The sequence below is a fragment of the Perissodus microlepis genome, chromosome 17 (assembly GCF_051167445.1).
Source record: "Perissodus microlepis isolate ML-2025 ecotype Zambia chromosome 17, ASM5116744v1, whole genome shotgun sequence".
Lineage (NCBI taxonomy): Eukaryota > Metazoa > Chordata > Actinopteri > Cichliformes > Cichlidae > Perissodus > Perissodus microlepis.
The window spans coordinates 821,374-844,391 of NC_140477.1; the positions used below are offsets into that span (position 1 = coordinate 821,374).

The 23,018-nt window shown below is 41.7% G+C and overlaps 1 protein-coding gene across 1 annotated transcript in view; it reads right to left on the reverse strand.

Moving 5' to 3' along the window:
- Window positions 1–990: 990 nt before the first annotated feature.
- tmem178bb (transmembrane protein 178Bb) overlaps window positions 991–23,018 on the reverse strand; it is a 78,707-nt gene continuing 56,679 nt past the window's right edge. The window contains exons 4-5 of the mRNA XM_084910495.1: window positions 7,243–7,380; window positions 991–5,677 (exon numbers count right to left, since the gene is read on the reverse strand). Coding sequence (XP_084766621.1) covers window positions 5,427–5,677; window positions 7,243–7,380 — 389 coding nt within the window. The 3' untranslated portion in view covers window positions 991–5,426. The remainder of the gene's footprint in view (window positions 5,678–7,242; window positions 7,381–23,018) is intronic.

The following is a 23,018-nucleotide window of genomic DNA, read 5'->3' on the forward strand; positions in this document are numbered from 1 at the left end:
GCAAATGTTTAATGTACTAAAAGTAATGGGACGATTCTTTCTCAGTTAACATTAGTCACAGCACAGTGGAAGAAAAGTACACTCACAGTCATGTTACCTGGACGTTAAGCTGTTCAGTGGCTTCAAGAACTTTTATCAGCGTCTCTTTCTTTTCATGGACTCTTATATTGGTTTTATCATAATGAGATCAGCGACCTATAAGGACCTCACTGTCTATTTTCTTGCAGCTAAAGCAGTTGTTTATAAGTAAATGTTGTTTTGCCGAAGACCGAGTGTGTCAGCGGGTGCTCAGATTCCTCTCTGATGCTACTGCAAGAGCAAATAAAAACAATTCTCAAACCCTTTGCACAGTATTGTTTATGGCCAGGTCACAAATGTTTCCTAGTTTTTCTCTTAAAATTGAAAAAATATACTGTGACTGAAAACTGTGGCTCGTGTTAGCTGCATTAAAAATGCATAGAACATTAATTTGGATTTTAAAAATCTAAGATTGGGGAAACCTGCAGTCAGCTGAGACTGAAGACGTCACCTGGATGAGCGACGAAACGTTTCTCCCACTGAAAACATCCAGATGAACAGAATCAACCTTTGGACAACAGAAAAACTACTTTATTTGCAGTATTTGATCATCATTTCATTTGTTGGCCCATCCTCTTTGGACGACTGTCTTTTTAATGTTGACTGACACTGAATTATTTAATAAAACAGTCTATATGTGATGATGACGTCTGCCTAAACATGTCTTTTGCTTTTGCCGTGTGTCGGACATCATGAGGAAACCGACATGGACAGAGCACGATTGTCCCAATATACTGAAACTGTCTCCACACAGCAGTGGATTTATAATATCATATGTTGTATATATTGTCAAACCCCCCATTCATACACACACAGAGAAAACCAAAAAAACAGACGGTCATAATTCATATAGAGGAAGTGAAAATAGCCATCGTGACATCACCCATTGATTTGATACGATCAGTCAGAAGCTTGAGTTTGGAACCTTCATCATTAACATCTCAGTTTATTGGAGCAAGAAGCTTATTTGAACCATTGTACACATATTTGTTTATGATGTTTCAAATCTGAGTTACATAAGGTTGTTTTAAACCAGCAATGATGAGAGTTACAGTTAGGATTAGGGTTCAGAGTAATCCTAATTCATAACGGCTTCATTTCACGACAGAAGTTTACTTTCCTTTGTATTTGTTAAAACATTGGTCCATTGGAGCCAAAGACACTCGAGAGTCATTGGCTATAGCAGCCTTCAGTGATATTGCACTTTAAGGCCTCATTGATCCAGCTTGATGGCGAGATTCATCTCATACGCACAGCTCAGACGGCGCCTGACACGTTACGTGTGAATTCAATGTGGAGACAAAATATTTTTATCTGGAACATTGTTGAAGTTACAGCCACACAGTTTCATCTGTTATGCTGTGTCTGAAATGATTCCCTTTTAGCCTAATCAGCTGTGACCCACCTTTGTAGGCTGATAATTTGCCTGATAAGTGTATTATGTGAGGCAGCTTTGATATGATAAAGCAACAAGCATACCAAAGGTTTTCTGCTATCAAAGGTTAATTCTGTTTGTGTCTGTGAAGGTTCTCGGACATCCAGGTCGTTGTAATCTGAGGGGGAAAGAAAAGCAACGAGTGAAAGAAGCCATCTATAGAGAGGGAGTGGCTTATGACACCAACTGTCTGCCACCTATAATCTGGTCGTGAGATCCCTCCGCATGTGTGAGTTCCTGTCACAGATAATCCTCCATTTGGAGCTGTGGTATAACCAAGATTTACAAAAGAGACCTTTTTAGTCAATATGACCCAAAATGAGTGACTGAGCCAATAAACTCAGCAGGAAAGTATTTACAGGGGTCATGTCAGAAAGCCTTTCCCATAGACTTCTGTAGGACTGCAAGTCTGTTTGCAACCACAGCTGTTGCCATCTGGTGGCAGATGAATGCAGGTTTTCATGAACTTCCACATTAGCTTTATTTTTCTGACACATAAGCTACACCCATGTTTTCTACTGGGTATGTTTTTAAGTAATATATTTACTTACTGTACATGACATATGTGGGATTGTACTTATTGTTGGAATTGTTGTCACTTTTATATGAAGGTCCCAAATTTCCGGAAACACTAAAGAACGTCTTTCAGGTAACTTTGGAACTCAAAATGTGTCCCAGCTCATGAGCAGGATTAAAGGAACGCTGCCAGCACGGGTGCCAAACATGATAATCTTATAAAACTGGGACTTGGGAATATCAGACACTACATCCTCATGTTTTATTTACACTCCTGAAAACCATTCATGATGCTGAATTCATTTGTTACAGGACAAAAAATAAATAATAAAATAAAATTAATAAAGAAAGTCTAAAAAGAAACAACAAGCTTCTTTCTGAGGATGATACACATCTGCTGTCACTGCTATGAAAATAGACAGAGAACATTTTAAATAACAGAGCTCCTGCCTTCTAGAGAAATATTCCCATACAAGTAAATGACTTTCTCAATTCTAATATTTTCATTTTAGATTTTGTCACAGATAGTCTCATCTGTTTTTGCTCTTTATGTCCGTGCTCCTCTACTGACTGTAATGGATTGCCTTTGCCATCTGGGCTCCCATACGATGTGGATCTTTGAAACTCTGAGATGCACTATGTGCACAAAAGTATTGGGCCACGAATACCATGAAGATCTGATGCATAGTTTTTGTCCTGATGATTGCACAGGACGTTGTTAGATCAGCAGACTGGTGGTGACTTAACTACGAGCATCAGCACTCAGTTACTCTGCTTTGCCACTTTATATGATCTGCTATCTCATGGTTGAGTCACTTTAGTTCCTAAGAGGTTCCACTTTGCAATAAACCACTTATAGCTGACTGTCGAATGTCTAAGATGGAAGAAACAAAAACTGACTTAGGGTGGTTTAATATTAAAGCTCAAATTCTGTGAGGATGGTGCTCAAAATCTTTAGGATGACCCACTCTTTTACAAATGTCTGTGACCACAGACCAGGCGAACAGGTGTTGGAGTTGATAGATCTGAGTTCATGATTGTGGCAGTCTGTGACTTACTGTGGCCCAGTGTTTGTCCATAAAATAATGTATTTCATATTTTCTCACATTTTTCATTTTTTCTCATAAAGAGCATTTTGTCTCGAGATAAAAAGATGTTTCTTTGGAAATGTCAGTTTACTTGTATGTGAGTATAAGTGTTATAAGACATGTTTGACCAGCTGACCATCAGTGCTGAAAGAAAAAGGCAGTTCGATAATGATGTTAATTCAAACGAAGCAGTTTCTGACAGTAGCTGCTAATCCGCATCCACATGTCACAGTAACCTGGTGTCAGAGTACTCCATCATGTTTCTTAAGCAACACATAGACAAAAACTATAAGCAAGAACAAAAACAACACAGTCCAAAGATGAGTATCAGTAATGACCAATTGATGTCTAAAGCTAGAAAAACATGATCCAAGTTGTAATTAACCTAAATTATTCTGAACAGATCCCAGTACAGTGTTTGCTTTAAGTCTTGGCTGGATACATTGTAACATTTCAGTAGATAGATCCAGTGGGAAATGAAATCGTCGACTGCCTCTCAGTGGTCCCGTCTCATCTTCAACACGTCATAGTTCTGTATCACCCCAATATAACACACCCGCTCTACTTTAGACTTACAGTGAGGGCTGGATCAACTGACTGAATCCTCCCTTAACTAACCAATCACAGCAGATGGCCCCGCCCCTCCCTGAGCCTGGTTCTGCTGGAGGTTTCTTCCTGTTAAAAGGGAGTTTTTCCTTCCCACTGTCGCCAAAGTGCTTGTTGAGTATGATTGTTGGGTTTTCTCTGTATGTATTATTGTAGGGTCTACCTTACAGTATAAAGCACTTTGACGTGACTGTTGTGATTTGAACTATATTGAATTGAATTGTCTGTCCCTGGTACGGTACTGTGGTATTTAGAGTCTCCGCTTTCACAAACTGGATGTTGTCAACAACTGCCTGCTGGATTCAGTCTTGGTGAATTGATGATGTGAGTAAATTCAAGCCCATGTATTTGTGATTCATGGTTCGTGGCTGAGATCTTTCTTCCTTCTTCTAAGATGAGACCTTTCAAACCTTATGCCTAGATACTGTTTCGAGAAGGCCCTGCAGATAACCTGCTGGCTCTGCTGATCCCCAGGGACAAAAAGTGTTCTCATTAGCTGTAATTACTTAAACATTCCCTAGATGTTCAGCAGAGCTAAACGTGCTGTTCCCTTTTAAAGCGACTTCTTTATCTGCCGGGTCAACTGAGGCTCTCCAGAAAAGACGAGGCAGATGTCAGTTTGGTTAAACGGGATGCTGCAGCTCCCCGTTTCATCTCACTGCTGATCAAAGCTTCTGTTTCCCTACATACTCAGGCTGAGGCGCTGCTTTGTCAAGTTGATCACTCTTTTGTAAAGACTTGAAAATAACTTGTCTCAACATGTCTGCACGTAAACACACACACACACACACACACACACACACACACACACACACACACACACACACACACACATTTAGCCTTATGACTAGAATGAAAAAATTAAACACATTTGCACTGAGCGAGTCAACAGTTCATTCACAACATGAAGGTTCAGTAAAAAGCAAAACAGTTTCAGTAAAAGAGGAATGCATGTATGAAACGTTAGATTAGGATCATTCGCTGGAATGTGCTGCACCTACACAAAGATGAAAATGGTCCAACGCGACAATGCCTGGTTGTCATTTCTCTTGAATATTCTGTACAATAATGTACATCAGTGGAAGTCCTGGATCTTCTCTTCTGGATCTTGCCTGTTACTAGTAACTGGAAGGACCCCAGAAGTTGGAGAATTCATGTGATCCCACTCCCGCTAGTCACATGGTTTCATGTTTGATCCACTGGCTTGTGAAATATTCCACAAAAAGCTTTAAAAGATCATAAGAAGGTTCCACCAGATCTTTACTTGATCTTCTGAACAATCTGTTAATCCATTAGCGTCTCCACAATCACAGCAGACCAGTAAACAGAAACAGTCCTCAGGCTGGACGTTCTTGTTCTGGGAGTCACTATTTTTCCACAAGCACTCACTCGTTACAATTTAGTCTTTCGTGGTCTCCATATCATTTCTTTCACGTATTTCCTGGTCACGATCCATTTCTGCATCTACTCCACAAAATAAAAATAAACACAACTTTTAATTTTTGATATTTCTTCAGTTCTTCAGGTTTTTTTCTTGTATTTTCAAGATATCATCAAGACACCCATTTTAAACACACACACACACACACACACACACAAAATCTGTAACCAGGATAGAGTGGATATGAGCTGACACATGAAAACATGGAATAGCTTGTTTTTTTTGTCTGTCTGTGGGTTCAGCTGGCCTGGCACAGCCAGCTTTAGCACACGGTGCCGTTCTCCTGTCGAGATTTGGGACAGGTAGACCTCGGTATTGGTTGAACAGAGGGCGCGAGAGTGCAGAAGAAGCCAGAGATAAGTGTGAGGCCGAGGCCTCCCCAGGCGCAGAACATGGACCAGCCGTAGCCGTGGCCGATATCATCGGGCAAGCTGTACAGGTACCGCGGGTAACGGGAAAGCTCAAAGTTGATGCCAGCGACGCAGGTACAGAGGGAGATGATACAGAAGGTTCCTGCAAAAACAACAAGATGTTGAAAGATGTGATATCTGTGGTGAGCACCGGCAGCAGGAACTGAACAGGTCACATCATGCAAAATTGAAAATACAATTGCAGTTGCTTTAATACTTTTAATGCCGATTATCTTTGAATAGATCCAAAACACACTGTAACTTTTTCCCTGTATTGTGTTCATTGGAAATGCTTCACCTAATGCATTAAGTGTTATTATTATTAAGTATCCATGAAGTATTTGTGAGAATTCACAGTGAAAATGTCACAGTGGGCTGTGGTAGAGCAGCAAAATTACCTTAATATTAATCTCAAATACAATTATGATTTTGACTTCCCACAATAAAATGAGCATGACTGAGCAATGTTTCAAACCCAAAGTTAAAGCACATCACACACTCCCTAAATCAGTGCCTGCATGTGTTAGTCACAGCCTAGTGCAGCCCTGGATGATGCAAACACAACAATGACATAAGATTTCAGATAAGGCCACGGATTATTAAACTGTTGAAGCACTTGGTTATGAACATTTTCCATCCTTCACTTTTCATCGCTTCAGTTTTTCAAATAGTTCTTTTATGTCATGTTTTCTTTCTGGATTTGTATTTGAAATTCTCTCACACAGTTAAATGAAAAGATCAGAAACTGAGTAAAATTACAGATGCGATCGAATAGTTATTTCCCCATCTTCACAGATCCTCCGTCAGAACCTCTGAACACATGTACAAGACCATATACTATGCACATTGTTGTTGATCAATGAGCCGACCTCCCAGCCACTGTTCATTCAGTGGTGCTGGTTTCAGTCATTGTGCAAATGTCCTGTTTATAAGGTTGAAACCTGCAGTCAGCTGATGAAACGTTTCTCCCACTGAAAATGTCCAGATGAGCAGAATCAACCTTTCTGAATCTGGTCGAAGGCTTTGCTTTCTCTTTGTGTCTCCCTGTTCTCTCTCTGTGCTTGTGTGTCTGTGTCGATGTTGATGAATCAGTTACCTTTTCCCAATGATTTCATCAAGCGACACTACTTAAGATGGTGGCTGAGGTTCAGTCTTTGCTGGATCATTGAGCGACGCTGTTAATAAAGCCCCGGTTCTTTAGTCTGGTGTGTTTTCCTTGCAACTAATGTCACCGTCCTTCCCCTTGTGTACAGACCTTCCCTGGATTGTCTCCTCCTCTGAGTGCTTGGAGAGACTGTTGTGCATAGATTATAAGAACCCACCAAAGGTGTTTAAGAGCAACAGGGCCAAGTTAGTGTCAGCAGCAAGTCAGTGGAGAAGGCTGCAGTTCTAAAATGCATCAAACCCACTGGAGAGCAAAGTGGGAGTGAGGGAAAAACACCAGGGTTTGTAGCCATGGTTCATTATGTGTAAGAAAATATAGACTTTGAATCATTTGAATGATGATAAAAATATTTCAACAAACATAAAGGCGGAGAAAATTGCATGGGTCCTTGAGTTAGAGGTCCAGGTGTCTTTGCTGCCCCCGTCAGGCATTACCCGATGCAATTTGTGTGTGTGTGTGTGTGTGTGTGTGTGTGTGTGTGTGTGTGTGTTTCTGAGACTCACCTCCCATTAGGAAGAGGAGGCCGGCCACATATTGCATGAGGCCTCGGTCCCAGCAGCAGCCCAGCAAACCAATGACCCAGCCGAACAGGATGATGGCCACAGCCATGCCCATGAAACCAGCTGTCATTCGCCGCAAGTCTGAGGAAAGACAATAAGTGAGAAATTGAGTGTTAAGGTTATCATCAGAATAAATACTGCAGCTTATTTATTCTGTTTGAGTGACGAGAAATCAGAATATATTAGTCATGACAGAAACAACACGTGAATAGTTCATGGCCTTGTTTTATTGCATGTTGCAAATGAACACTTTGTTTTTTAATGTATTATTTTAAATAGACATGTGCTTCATTGAACTTACACACTAGCAACATCATCGGGAAAAGTTAGAAAAGGGGCAACAAAATACTGTGAAGATTATTGCCAACATGTCAGTAACATTTCAAAGACCACACCCTGCATATATTCCAAAAGCATGGATCTGTTGTAAAGAGTGAAATCCAGTACGTTCTGGACCTGAGAGGAAAGCTACACGTGTTCGGGATGTTATCACGAGAGATTCTGCCTCGGGCACAGCAACGTCAGCAGCACCTGTACAGCAGAGGAGCTCGACTCAGGCAGTTTTCATCAGGAGGTAAAGGGGCTTGTACTGCTTCCTTTATCCAGCTCAAAGTTACTCGCCAAGTGACGAGGACCCACGTGGTTACACGGCGAGTGGGGTGGAGCCAAACAGATATATCACTCTTAAAAGCATGGAGAGAAGCTGAAACCTCTTGGTGCAGACTTATTATAAAAATGTTTATAGCTGGTGAAGGTCTGCTGCAAATGACCAGCTACAAACCAAAACAGAGAGACAGGAAGACACACAGTACCCCTCTGGGGGTAGCAACAGGGCAACCTGATCTGGAACTAGATTCTATTCTATTCTATTTCTACAGCACCAAACCACAACAACAGTCGCCTCAAGGTGCTTTATATTGTAAGGTAGACCCTGCAATAATACATACAGAGAGAGCCCAACAGTCATATGACCCCCTATGAGAAGCACTTTGGCGACAGTGGGAAGGAAAAACTCCCTTTTAACAGGAAGAAACCTCCAGCAGAACCAGGCTCAGGGAGGGGCGGGGCCATCTGCTGTGATTGGTTGGGGTGAAAAAAGGAGGACAGGATAAAGACATGCTGTGGAAGAGAGACAGAGGTTAATAACAAGTATGTAATTAAGATAACTGAGGCCGCAGAACAAAACAAGGACTATCAGCTGCAGCTGAAGATGGAGGAGTAACAGCATCCTCTCATCCAGCATTTCTAAGCTCTTTTGCCAGCTTTAATGGGTAGCAAAACCTGTGTCACGTGACCAGGGTGATGAGGCCTGCACATCAGTGTCAACTACGATCAAAGGATAAAGTGAGTAAAATGAGCATCTTTGCTAAATGAATTCATATTTTAAATTACTGATGGTTGAAAGCAGAGAAAGAAACCTGCTGGAAAAAAGGGAAATGATCCAGTTTGGTGCCTGGATGTCATTTCTCTCTTCTGCCAAGCAGGATGGCATTTTTGTCTTCCAATGTACAACACGAGTCTGTGTGTAAAAGGCCATGAAACTAAGCGAGGCCAAATGCAGCAGATTGCACAGAGGCGCTGACAGACAATGGCTGCACAGCATTATTACGGCAGAACTGTCTTATTGGCTGCTGTGTGTCCCTTTGACAGGACACACTTCTGGCACTGCTGATAAAACCAGACTTGTCTGACTCAGCTATTTTTGACACAAGATTTTCTTAATCTTTTCAGGTCCATTGCCAAGTTGCTAAGTGAGCGACTCTCCAGACTGGAGCCAGAAAGCCATTTGAATGAGTCAAAGGCAGGAGGGAAAGTGAGGGGGAGGCAGAGAGCACTTAAAGGTAGAGCTCAAAGACAGTTTGATAGTAAAGCTCTAGATGTTGAGCGTGGAAGAGAGCGTTACTCATTTGGAAGTCGCGTGTGGTCGTCAGAGCTTGTTTAAGAAGTTAACATACACACAGATTCCTAATTTTAGTAGATTAAGTCATCCTACTACACATGAAAACTAAAACAAAGACCTCAGTTCACTGTAATGGTGCATTGAGCAAAACTAAAGATATTATTTACAGCTTCAAACCATTTAGAAATTCTGCTTATGAAAAAGTGGCACTGAATACTCTGGTGCTTGGGTGAAGATCACAGCAATCAGGCTTAATCGCCTGGTGTACATCGCTACACACCAGAGGTGCTAATGATGAGTCTTTCTTTTTGAATGGACCTTTGTCAAAGTGATGGTTGACCATGTCTAAGAAGTCCAGCTGGACACAGAAGGCAACAAAAATGCTGATTGTCTGGACATGATATGGACACCAAAGCAAAGTTTCAACATGCTGCTTCTGTGTGGGCTGAACTGTTAGGTCAGTTTCAGTTTCAATAAAACACATAACGGACCAAAAGTTGAACACAGGCGTGTGTTTCTATGCCCTTTGAAACACATTTGAGTCGAGCTGAACGTTTCACTAGCAGCCAAGTGTGAGAGTGTTTTTATATCCAGTGCTTCTGTCACTCTGTGAACGTGGTTCAACTTAAAAAATGGATGCATTTTAATGCACCTGTTTCTGGGAACAACCGAAATATTGATTTGTTAATGAAATTAGCGCTCTACCTAGACAGAGTGGAGTTTTTAAAGATTCAACTCTGTATTCATAACGTGTCACTCGAGAGTTCGACAACATTTGGTCATGGTTAAGGTTTATAGAGATGCATAAGGCCATAACAGAAGGCTCTGGGTGAGGTGTTATGGGCACCTCGCCATCCACACTGAACCTGCTGTATCTCTAAGGGAGAAGCCATCATTTCACTGCTTGGATCCACGACCTCGTTCCAAAGTTGATGTGAAAGATGACGTTAGCAATGTTCCCTCTAATGTTTCATGTGTCTGAGCGAACGCACAAACTCCCTGAGCGGTACCACAGTGAGCAACAGCAGACGTGTGCACTGTGGTCACGCCAGCATCGAATCCATCCAAGTTACATGTTTATTAAAATAATCAAATTACAGCATTTATGTTAGACTACTTTTAATTAACTGCTTTAGCCCACTTACAATGAAAATAAACAAAAAAGTCTTGTTCATGACCTGCAGTATGTTAACATATTGGAAGGAAAAATAACTTGAACTCCAATTTTGAAAACACAACTTTCTTTTTTACATATATATATATATATATAAAGCTCTGACTTGTATTATGAGTCTTCTCTGGGAGAGAGTCTGTAACTCTGTCTGCAAATACAGTAAATAATGACCAATGTTGGGCAATTAATTATATAGTTACTTCTTCAAAAAAGTAACTGAGTTATGCAAACAACAAAGTTTTTTGCAGCTGTTTACCTAAAAATGCAGCCAAGCCGTTTTTTAAATAAACATTTCAAACTATTTACAGAACAATCAGCTGTTCTGCATCAAATCTGCTGCCACACAAAGTATTTGTGCCACTCCAAAAATAATTTCTGTCCACTATGAGATGAAGGAGAACAACAGCCTGATACCTGCAGGCCTGACAGCAGCAGATGTATCACTGCTGTAACACCTGTAACACTCAGCAGTCGCCTCATTGTTCTGATACACAACTAAACTACACTACACACTAACTACACACTAACTACACACTAACTACACAAGATTTGCGCTAAACGTCGCAAATCTCTCACATCTCAAACACGCCGTCACTCCTAAAACTTCCCCCTCCCTGAACAAAACCAAATACCATGTTGCCATACCATTTTTTGATTGGTCCACATGGTACATTTTTCCACCAATAGGAAAGGCTGGGGGGGGGGGGGATTTTTGGGGGGTTTTTTTGCTCACAGGCTTTCGAGCGTTTTCCTTATAAAACGCAGTTTTTACCGTTTCTTCCTGCAGTAAATATAAACAACGACAGTATTCAGGAAGAAAACCAAACATTGCAGATATTTTTATCATAACTCTGGTTTTACGTGGCCGATCAACACAATTTACAAACTGGTATAAAGTCCACACTTTGTCCGTCAGTTGTTCCGTCTGTCCTGCTCACATCTCCAATGGTTGTACACGTTGTCATTAACGTGGCTTCACTAATCCCATACGGGAGCAGCCAGTCACTTACTGACTAACACTGCAAAACAGAATTGTTAAAGTTTTAATTTTAATTTCAGTTCAGGTAGATTTTTTGTGCGCAGAGACGCCAGCAGTGCGCAATTGCGCGCAGCTTAGAGGGAACATTGGACGGTAGGGATGTGGATCGAAAGGTCAGTCGACAGCTCAGTTATCACTTCACTCAATCGAGACCTCGGCTGTACTAAGAGCATCTGGCTGGATGATCTCAGCGCTCTTTTAGGGTTATATATGTTGAGGAGTTTGCTTGAGTAACTGGGCGCCATACCAATTAAAACTTTGAGAGTAAGTAAAAGAATCTTAACTTCAATACGATAATGGATAATAATAAAACTGGAGTGATGCATTCATACCTTCTAACACCTGTGCAGCAGCATTTTGGACTAAGTGCAAGTGATGGAGAGACGAGTGCTGAAGACCCAAACAGAAAGAATTGCAGTAGTCCAGTCTAGAAGGGTTGAAGGCATGAATACGTTTTTCTAGGTCTTTAGGAGGACGATAAGGCTTTGCTTTGGCCATTTGGAAGCTGGAGGCCGCCACCCGATGAAGTCGACAGAACTGCATCGTCAGTGAAAGGGATTAATTACGCTTCTACTTCTACCTTTAACAACTGTAATTCTACCGAGTCTATCACCATCTGTCTCCAGGTGCCTGAGGCATTCTTGGAGCAGCTCAGGGACCCATTTTCCTGATGTTCCGTATTTCATCCTATTTTTTGGCCGTGACACTCGCTGGTCCTCCTCCCCTTTCTGTTGCTCACAGAGGACTTCAGACAGAGGCCTCCGTGCACTGTGAGGAGTTTTTGCGTCGTGACTTGACGTGTCTCGACATCAGTGGCATCTATCTCGTCTAGAGGCCAGTTTATTATTCCAACTGAGTATCTGATGACCAGTAGGGCGTACGCATCGATGCCTTGGATATTATTCCTTACATTTAGCTGGTTTTTCAGCACCTGTCTCTGGTGGTATTTGGCCGTGGACGACCTTTGTCACGGTTCCTGTTGGTCTGTGGGCTGTTCAGGTACTTGCAGGTGTCCTGTATGTCTGCTATTCTGTTCTGCTCTGGTAGCGCTGGGCAGACCTCCAGTCCAAACGACATCCTAATCAGAGTTATTATAGTTTTGTATTTTCTAATTAGTTTTTATTTTCATTTCATTTTGACTTTCTGTTTTTAAATTTAGTTTCACTGAGTTTCCAGAGTGGATTGTCTTGTTTCAGTTTAGATTTTATTGTATGAAAATGTTTAGTTTTTTTTAGTCTTTTCCAGAATGGATAGAAATTCCATCTGTTTTTCCTACTGTGCAGGGAAACCATTGAAATTGAATGTGAAGTTCTGACAAATGTAATAAACCTGTTTATTTGCTTTTTTCAGCATCTAGCAGTTTGTCTTTGGCAGTGCATGCTGCATCTGAGCAGTACTGTTTCTGTTCGCCACAGAGGGAGAGAGACGAGGGAGATGACCTTGGTTTCCCAGACTGCAGAGCTTTCCTGCTCCCCATGTGCACTGGGGAGATAAGCGACAGTGCTGAGAAGCCAACTTGACAAACCTGATGCCACACAGCTTTAAAGCTCAACACAGTTTTTCCATTACACTGAGGTCCTGGCTCAGTGATGCTTGTATTCAAGATGTGCAAAGCCACACACAAACGCATCCTATCTGCTCGATTTTCTGTCACATTTTAAAGCAACTTAAAATGCAGCTGCATGGTAGTAAACAATGGAGCTCAAAACAACAAATTCTGGAGCTGTTTAATCTGTGTGCACATTTTACATTGTCTGTTCATTCAGTTTAACCCCTGATGGAAGATGCAGGTGTGGAAATAAGTGATCAGGGCATGCATAAGGTTTAATGTAGCTCACAACAGGAAGCACTTCCACCTCCACTGTGAAAGGAAAACAACATTTTCTTATCGTGTCCGGTATGTTTGTATCCCGTGAGAGACGTTTAGCGTGCAAAATGGGTGGGATCATTATAACCAGTAAACTAGTTTCATACTGCTTTGGTAATATGTAATTCACCTTACTGAGAAAAGACGTGCAAAGTGATTGCATTAACGCGCAGTATATCATATCTGATACATGCAGTTTTTTGTTAATTTTGAGACTTTTACAGAATCAGTGTGATATTTTTCCCCCTGATGAACCAAAATAAATTGCACAATACAATTTGTTGCTTAACCTTAAGTCATATGTACTCTTGATTTAGTCTTGAAAGGAGGCAAATGGATGTTTTTTGAAGATGTTTCACTTCCCATCCAAGAGTTTCACATCATGTCTATATTGGGTCCGTCTGCCAGTGACTTATGCTGGACATCCACACGACGACCAAACTAGGTCCACAATTGGACATCCAATCATCACCCAACTTGGATGTCAACATGACGCTCGACATTTGAACTTTGGGTCATTTTTTTTGGACGTCATGACTCATCTGGACGTCTATTACAGGTGCAGGAAATTTACACGATTAATATATATAATATTTTTTTACAAATACCAACATTGTTGATGAATATCAACAATGTTGGTATCAGCATGAGACATGTTTGTGTGGGTTCCCCCCACCGTCCAAAGACTGTTAGTGAGGTCTGGTGAAGTGCTGATTCTAAATTGGCCGTAGGTGTGAATGTGAGTGTGAATGGTTGTCTGTGTGTGAGCCCTGCGACAGACTGACGACCTGTCCAGGGTGGACCCCGCCTCTTGGCTCCACCCCCCCATGAACATGAAAAGGATAAGAGAATGTATGGATGGATATTATATGTTAGTCTACTGATTTATTGAGTACATGTGTTTAAAAAATAATAATTTTACATTTTCCTGTTTTTCTTTAATTGGTTTATTCATTTCAATTAATCAAGTTATTTATTTGTAACCAGGTTAAAACTGCCAGTTAATAAAATGTGTTGAAATATGAAGGAGGAGTGCAGTGTGTTTAATGAGTTTAAAAGAGCATTTGGATTATATATTGTTCATTTTTACAAGTTTCCTGTTTTGCTCCTGATTGTAGGAGGAAATGAACGTGGCTGTGATCGTCGATGGACTGAGAGAAGTTGTGAAGGAGAGTATGAGCAGTTTGCTCGACAGTCTTTGTCAATGCGCAGGTTTTGCCACCTGCCTGTGAGAAGCATCCCCCGGCTAGCTGCTCACGTTTGTGTTAACTCATGTCAGGGACCAGAGTCTGGAGACTCCGTGTTTATGTTTTGTGATTATTAATATTCATTCATTTGGTTAGTTTTCTGATTATTTCCAGTGTGTAGATGTTCTCTGTGCCTCCCTCGTGTTCCTTGTGTTGTGTCTCATGTTCTTGGTTCTATGTTCATGCTTCCTGTTTTACTCTGGAGAGTCTGGCATCCTGTGCTTCAGTGTAATCGGTTTTTCTTCCTCCCGGCCTTGTCTCGTCTGATTAGTGTCAGCTGTGTCTCCCTCCTGTGTGCAATTTCCTCGTTTTTCTCTGTGTATATATATATTGTGTGTGTTCACCCCTGTTCCTCTTTGGATTGTCTGCGTTATCTCTGTGCAAAACTGGTATGGCCTGGATCTGGCCCACACAATGTGCTTACACATGGCCCACATACTGCAAAGAATGACGGCTCTTTGGTGGCCCACACATGGTCCAGCACAAGGCCAGTTGCAGACACACTGCTGGCCCTGCGCTGGCCCAGAACAGTTTCAGCTCTGGCTCCAGATGTCAGCCTAATGTGTTCCTTAATCAAGCCATGTAATAACAACATGTGCCAGAACATAATAGTGCAAAAGTAACATGAAGAACATCTGTTCGCACAGTGAATGGACTGATTCTTATATAACGCTTTTCTACTCTCACAGATTACTCAACGTGCTCTAAACAACATGCCACTTTCACCCAATCACACACTTTCTCTAAACTGAGTGCTTCCTAACTACATTCACACACATTCATACTCTTGACATGCAAACTGCTCTACCTCCTGAGCTACAGCCACCCAGTGGTAAACATGAGTAAACCTTCCACATGTGACAGCAGAGCTGACAGAAGCAATATTAAAAAGTCTGACATTGAAAAGACGTCCACAACTTTCACTGGGCAACTTCAAAACCTTCATTTTGGTTTTGAGCCATTCACAGGTGGATTCTGTGTGTTTGAGCTTCAGGACATGAGCTCATCGCCTCACATGGTTCCATCAATGATCTAACACCACCACCGTGTTTGGCTGTTGCTAAATGTTCTTTATATGAAACGCTGTGCTAATCTGATTTCACATGTATACCACTAATAAAACTGTATCAGGGTTTAATGTATTTGATGAGCTTCCTCCAGCGTTCTGTTCACCACATGCTTTACTGTGTATAGAGAGCAACGATGCTGCGCTTTAGGTGGCTAACTTGGAGGTAATTACAGTATATAAGAACATCGTGCGACACTGTGAAATCTTCTGTGGCAGCTGGTAATAGTAAGCTAAGCTCTGTCTCTCTCTCCTCTTCTTCCTTACTTAAGTCACCATAAATGACTCGAGGATTTCTGGGCTGGTGGATACAGAAGCTCTGTGATGTGACTAACTGGATTAACGAATAGGAAGCAGTAAGGGAAGAAAATGCAGCACGGACTCATCATCTTTCTGCTGCTATGGCAACACATTAAATGTATGGAAAGTACAGCAATGCACTGACACAACACACGTCAAAGTAAGGATAAAATCAACTTTGTTCTGCTTTTAAACTGGAATTTTCCCCTAAATCACAGTTTTAATGAAGCTCATCGGTTATCTACCAGGTATGACTATCGTGTAAATGTCGCAGAGAACAACAGAATCTGCTTATTTAAAGAAGAATATCAGTGTTTATTTCTGCTGCATGATTCCTTTTGACTGCGACCTGGTCTCTTCTGTTTTTTGGGCGACGCAGGTGCAGAAGTAGAAATCTACCTGCCTTCATACCCAGACTATCACTGCATACCTGATCAGTGACGTGTTGTCGGATTAGCCTTTGCGTAAGTTCATCTTCATTCTGCTGTTGAAAAGATGGATTCATGTGTTTTTTGTTTGTTGGTTTCTTAATGTTTTGGTAACCTTTTGACCTTTTCTTTGGAAGCGTGGTCAGATCCCCAGTCATTAAAATCGAGGGAAGATGTTAAACATTTCTTCACTGAGCTGTATTTTTCAAACATTTTCCATTCTGACGTGTTTTTCTGTTACATGACTAAATGAAAAATATCAATATTTTGATATTAAAGCTGTCATTTGGATTTTGACCCATCGTGGTCGGACCTGCAGGTGAACTTTGACATTAGCTGATTTAACAATGATGATGAGATCAGCTAAACTCTATTCTTTGGATATTTGAAATTTAACCAGAAATCAAACGGCAATGTTAAAGTTCTGTTTACTGTTTTCTGAGCTTCTGCTCGATTCCTGTCCTGGAGATTTCCCAGCACACAGAGAAATGCTTATGGTACAAAAAAGGACAAACAGGTGAGCGATTATTGAATATGCAGCTTTGAATGGTAAAGCCGGTGGAGCTGGAGGAGAGGGTTTTGTGCACCAGGGACAAGTTGCTGAGCACTGACAGGTGGGAGGGGTCTCCGTAAGGAGATTAAGTGGGCTGTAGTGTTGCATCGCTTTGAAGTCTGTAAAGTGACGCTGCAGACAACCATGAGACGGCTCATTCAGTTTTCAATTGTGGCTCATAGCTCTGTGCAAATATGAAGGAACTGAATTCATTCATGTGGGCAGTAACATCACACACGCGTGTTACTAGACACAAGTCATCTGATATTATCTCGTATTTTGCATGTGATATAGTCACATGTTTTGTGGATGAGTGTGAGGTCGGTGTTATTTTCAACATCAGTTTTCAGATATGAAGATAGTTCCTTCCACTGCTAACATTCAGGTTTCTGGACTGTTAATACTCACACACATTTGTAGCACCGGCCCCAGCGTGAAAAAGAAGAGTTGTGTAGCAAAGAAAATTGGCAGCTATAAGACTGACTGATCAAACAAAAGCATCGTTTTCTATGAGAGGGAAATGTCTGTGAAGATTCTCAGTCATCCAGGTCATGGTAGTCTAAGGAGCTTGGAAAGAAAAGCGACTGGACTTCTTAAGTTTCTTGAAGACGTTTACCTCTCATCTGAGAAGCTTCTTCAGTTCTAAACCCCAATGATGGAGTCCCAGGTGTTTAAACCCTAGTTGTCCCTTAGGAGGGTCGTTGACTCACTACTGATCATGAATATTTTAAATACAAAGAGAGTTTCTACAGTCAAAAAACATGGATGTGCTATAGAGCCCCAAGTGTCCAACCTTTTCATGGAGGGAGTGGAAAATATGCTCTTGGCTCTTTCAAAGAAACAGCACCTAGCCACTGGTACGGCTACATGGATGCACCTGGGTCAAAATTAAAACCCAAGAAGCAGAAGCCGTCACTGCTCACATCAATGCAGTGGATAGAAACAAAGTTCACCAGGAAAGACACAAAGGATAGTCGTTTGATCTTCCTGCTCTGTGCCGTGTCCATTGAGGAGAATGGAAACCTCAACATTGAAGTTTACCTGAAGCCCACACACAGACCAGTACCTCCTCTGTGACTCCCACCACCCTCTGGACACAAACTTGGAGTAATCAACACCACCGGGCAGAAAATGTTCCCTTTCAGCCAGAAGGGAAAGAAAGGGAACAACACTGTCATCCCTCATGTAGCAGGTTTATCAGAGACACTCAGGAGAGTTTTCTCCAAGCACGACATCCCAGTGTACTTCAGACCCAGCAACACACTCACACACAAACTGGTTCTATAGTTCTAATAAAACATGACTGTCAGGCGGATCATTATCTGTTAAGCATTGTTTGGCCTTCAGACAACAATTCTGAAGGCAGGGGGAAAAGAACCTCTGCTGATAATGATGATGAGGCGTATGATCAACAGTGGGTCTGTGACCCTCTTAAGGGACAACTCCCACTAGGGTTTAAACACCTGGGACTCCATCATTTGGGTTTAGAACTGAAGAAGCTTCTCAGATGAGAGGTAAACGTCTTCAAGAAACTTAAGTCCAGACGATTTTCTTTCCAAGCTCCTTAGGCTACCATGGCCTGGATGACTGGGAACCTTCTCACACATTTCCCTCTCACAGAAAACGATGCTTTTGTTTGATCACCAGTCTTATAGCTGCCAATTTTCTTTACGACACCAACAGGTTTTTTTTTCATGCTGGGGCCGACCCAGGCTCCTAATCATTCACAGTCAGTTCAGTATTTGACTCGATCTAGGTATTTTTGTACATTGTATGAACAAGGGGGAGGACTGGAGCTTGTGCTTTGACAAACATGAGCGTGAGAATCATACCAGTGAATCGGCTTTCCATGTGAGCTGTCTTTATTAGACAGTTGGTGATCTGCTGGACTGAGATGGTTTGGAGCTCTTCCCCCCAGACTAAGGGTTTGTATTCATGAGCAGTGATGAATCACTTGTCCTGCAGGGGTTGTGGTCACGTGGCTGAATACAACTGAACCAATAATCGCGTGTGCCTGAAACATAAAATGTTAATGAGGTCATCCAGGACTGACAGCGCTGTGTTTCTCTGAGGTTTCAGCCTCGTTAATTATGCTTAATTATTTTTCCTATTGGTCACAAGAAAGCATGAGTCCATAGCAATATTAGATGATGCTCAAGCCTGAAGCCTGCAGATACACTGCATGCTTATATGTTTGTGTGTTTGTGAGGAATGTTTCTCTTGTCAGTCAGAAACCGTTTTCATTAGGTTTAAATATGGTGATTTCTGTGCCAGTTGTTATCATCATAAAGTGTAATTCATTTAACTCAGCAACAGTGCATGCAGCATATTTTTAAAGCTTGAATCCCTGTCACAACACAAGATGACTGTTGGCACAGAATATGATGATCCTAGACTGACAGAAGGGGAAAGGACAGAAAAGACCAACAGCACTGATGCAGATGAGACACGTGTGAGGGGATGCCCTCGTACCTGCAGCTCGATGAGTCTTGGACCTCGTAAATAAATACTGCATGTATCGGCCCTTCTCTCATCAGCTTTGAACATATGGTAGACTGAAAGGGCAAATTTGAAAATGATCATTTTCTGCAAGAAGAAATGAACTCAATGCATCTGGCAGCTGTTCAAAACAGCCTGAATGCTGCTTCAGTTTGGCTGCCGTTATTGGACAATTTGTTCCAGGTACAGTTCGTAACCGTAAGTATTTCAACTCTTCTATTGTCCTGTTTTAGTTTGCCAGTATGAATTATAGCCTCATTTCCTGTTCTCAGGTGGTCCCAGGTAATCTTCAGGTGTAGTCTTCTGCTAGCTCATCAGTAAAAAGGATGGATGTGGTGTGCATGTATGCTCTTCTGCATGCTGTGGGGTGGCTACATCTCCGGTGGTCGAGCACGTCACCTACTAATGGGAAGGCTGGTGGTTGTCTGTTTCAGTCTGCAGGGCTCAGACAAGATGCTGACCCCAAGCTGCTTTCCGATGCGTACACGTTGTGTAAAGCGCTTTGAGTGCTAAGAGTAGAAAAGTGCTATATAAGAACCAGTCCATTTACTTGATTATAATTCTCATCTGGCCCGTGGCATCAACAAGGCACTAACATGTGTCACTACAAACAGGCCATGTTCGAAGTCACTTAAAGCACCTCTGCCTCTCTGTGGTGGTCTGCCCTGTTTTACCAGAAGCACATCTAGTGAGTCCCCTATTGCAGTTGTTACCAGCTCATAGCAGGTCGTGGTCTTTCATAACCCAAAATTTTGTCATGTCTTTCCTCCTGTAATGGTGAATTGACATTCACCATCACTGACGAGTTTTCAAGAGCAGCTCATTTCATGGCTCTCCTCAAACTTCCATCAGTTTTAAAAACTGTTAACCTTCCTTTTAATCACATTTCCATATCCTCGGGATCCCTTCTGACCTAATCTCTGATCATAATCCTTCATTTGTTTAACAGTTTTAGGAGCTAGTGTTAGCCTGTTATCACATTTCTACCACCAGAGAAATGGGCAAACACGGTGGACAAGCCGGAGTTGGAGGCTGTTCCATCTCCTCAAATCCCTCCTCTTGGTCCTCGGAGCTGGCCTGGATCAAATATGCACACAGGGAATATTAGCCTGCAGCCTCCTGAGTTGTAGACCACCCCTGTTCCTGCTCTAGGAAGAGGAGATTGTGGTTCTCCCTGTCAGTCACCTGGTAATCTTCCCTCCCACCCAGAGTCTGTCTCATCTAATCTCTGAACTCTTTGCAGCATCATTGGCCTGTGCCCTCACAGATTACCATTCAATGCTTCCTAGCTGCACTTTTGCTGCATCTCTTTCACGTTCCACTTTCTGTATAGGATATTTTAAGAAGAGGGAGTGTTCCTCGTCTTCTTCAAATATGTATTCACCACTGTCATTTCCATCCGTTTCACATCTGTCATTTTGCATCCATCCAACACCGTCCCCACCCTACAACCTCCTTATTGTCTCCATTCCCTTATGTCCACTGAAGTCTGCACCAATCTCTGCTGCGTCCTCTCTGGAGACGCTCTCTACAACTTCATCCAACTTACTCTAGAATTCCTCGTTCCCTTCTAGACGTACACAGTGACAACAATCAACATTATCCTTTCAGTTTCCATCTTCAAACTTATCCCCTCAAACACTATTAACACCTTCTTTTTTTGTCAAGATTACCTCTATTACCTCTTTATTACTACATCATGATGACTCCACCTCATGTGATCTTGGCCTTTTTACCTTCCACCTGGTCTGCCTTCATTCTCTCCTCCTTATCAGCTAGCTCCCTCCCTTTATCCCTAACTTATACCTTCAAACATAATTTTATTATTACTTGGAAAAGCAGCGAGTCCGGCCAAGCCTGACATTGACCCAGATGGGAAACTTTTCAGCAGGTGAATTTAATTCATCGAGAAGGCTCACCGATCACAGCATAAACAGTAAAAGACCAGGAAACAAAGGAAATTTCATTTACATGCTGTACCTTAGAAACACCAACATATTATGGACAGTGATGTCAACAGCTGGCAGAGAGACAGATACCTAACTCTACCAACCTGTCTACATAGATAAACATAACTTGATATCAGACGGTGTGTACTGGTTTCCACTAATACTGGGAAGCATATATGAGATTCAACATCCAAGCACAGAGTCACAGAGTCCCGTGGATGACTTAATTTCCTATATAAGCCAAATGCTGAGGGAGGCAATCTCTGTTTGTTTATGTGGGAGTGGTGATGAAGTGCAGGGGTGCAGGTTACTCCTCCTCAGCTTACAAGTCCAAAAGCAGTGACCTGCATGTTTTAAATAGCATTAAACCAAGGCTTCTGAATGTGTAAAGCCCTGTCATCTTTTCGCAGGGCTTCCACCGCATAATTACCAACTGCAGCTGCGATATCAGTGCAATAAGACTGAGTGGGAGCGGCTGCCTGGCGAACAATTAGCTCCAGCCACAACCTTTAGCCGCTGCCTCGGATGATACACTGTCACTCATTGGCAGCTTTCTGCAGCTTGTTATTCTTTTTGAAGAAACAAAATCCCTGAGCTCCAGTATGAAAACACGTCCCAGCATTGACGGGCTGGAAGTGGGATATTCTGTTCTCTCTGCTGCTGCTTTGATGTTCAGCAACAACAGAAAAAGCCTTTTTGGTTCTCAGCTGCACAAGTTCTGCTGCGAGTCGCTGCAGCTTTGTTTGACTGACAGAAACAAATGAGTAACATGTTCATCTTCGAGTCTTTGAAGCGCTGTCAGTGTCACCCCACTGTTTCCTTAAATCTGTGTAATAGGAGTGAGAGAAATTGTCAGCCCAGCCTGAGCTCAATTTCACACACTTGATGAAAGTCAAGACTACGTTGTCATTCTTACTTAATCCATACAAGGCCTCAGGCAGTGTGGGTGGATTTGGTTGTTGACATCTGTGAAGATGAACAGCAAACTATTAAACTTTGCCTGCTGACCAAACAGCCTAGAAAGTCTGAGATGAAGTGGGGTTACTGAGCTGTTAAGAGCAGGAGCTGGTCTTTCACTTCCAGAGACAGGCTGCACATAGATGTGTAAGCTTGGGCCAAACAAAGATTGGCCCATCAACAAATAGAATTTGTTTAACTTCAAGCTGTTTATTGTTCATGACCAGTGTTGTAATGTAAAAAAGTAATCAGTAACTAATTACTGATTACTTCCCCCAAAAAGTAATCCCGTTACTTTACTGATTACTTCTTTTCAAAAGTAATTAATTACTTAGTTACTTAGTTACTTTTTAAAAACACGATTTACAACCTGAATAGGTGATAAAGTGATAGAACTGTCAGCCCAATTCTACTTTTTCTGCATAATCCATCATACAAAATGTAATCAAATGGAAAAGTCTCCTTTTTTAAAACTTGTTTTATCCGTTTTAAACTTTTAACTTTATGCATCAAGCAAAAATTAAATTATATGCACCATTCTCTGACTGGAAGAAATTAGTTTAACATTTAAACCTATTTTCTGCACATTCCAGCACATAAAATAAAATATTTTTTGTGTTTACACTCAGTCTTTCAAATAGATGCAAGTAAAACACAGCAGAAAATAAATAAAGTCAAAGACTCAGTGGCCCTTTTGCTCTATTTTCACCTGTAAAGCAGGAGCAGGGCAGGCGGAGGTT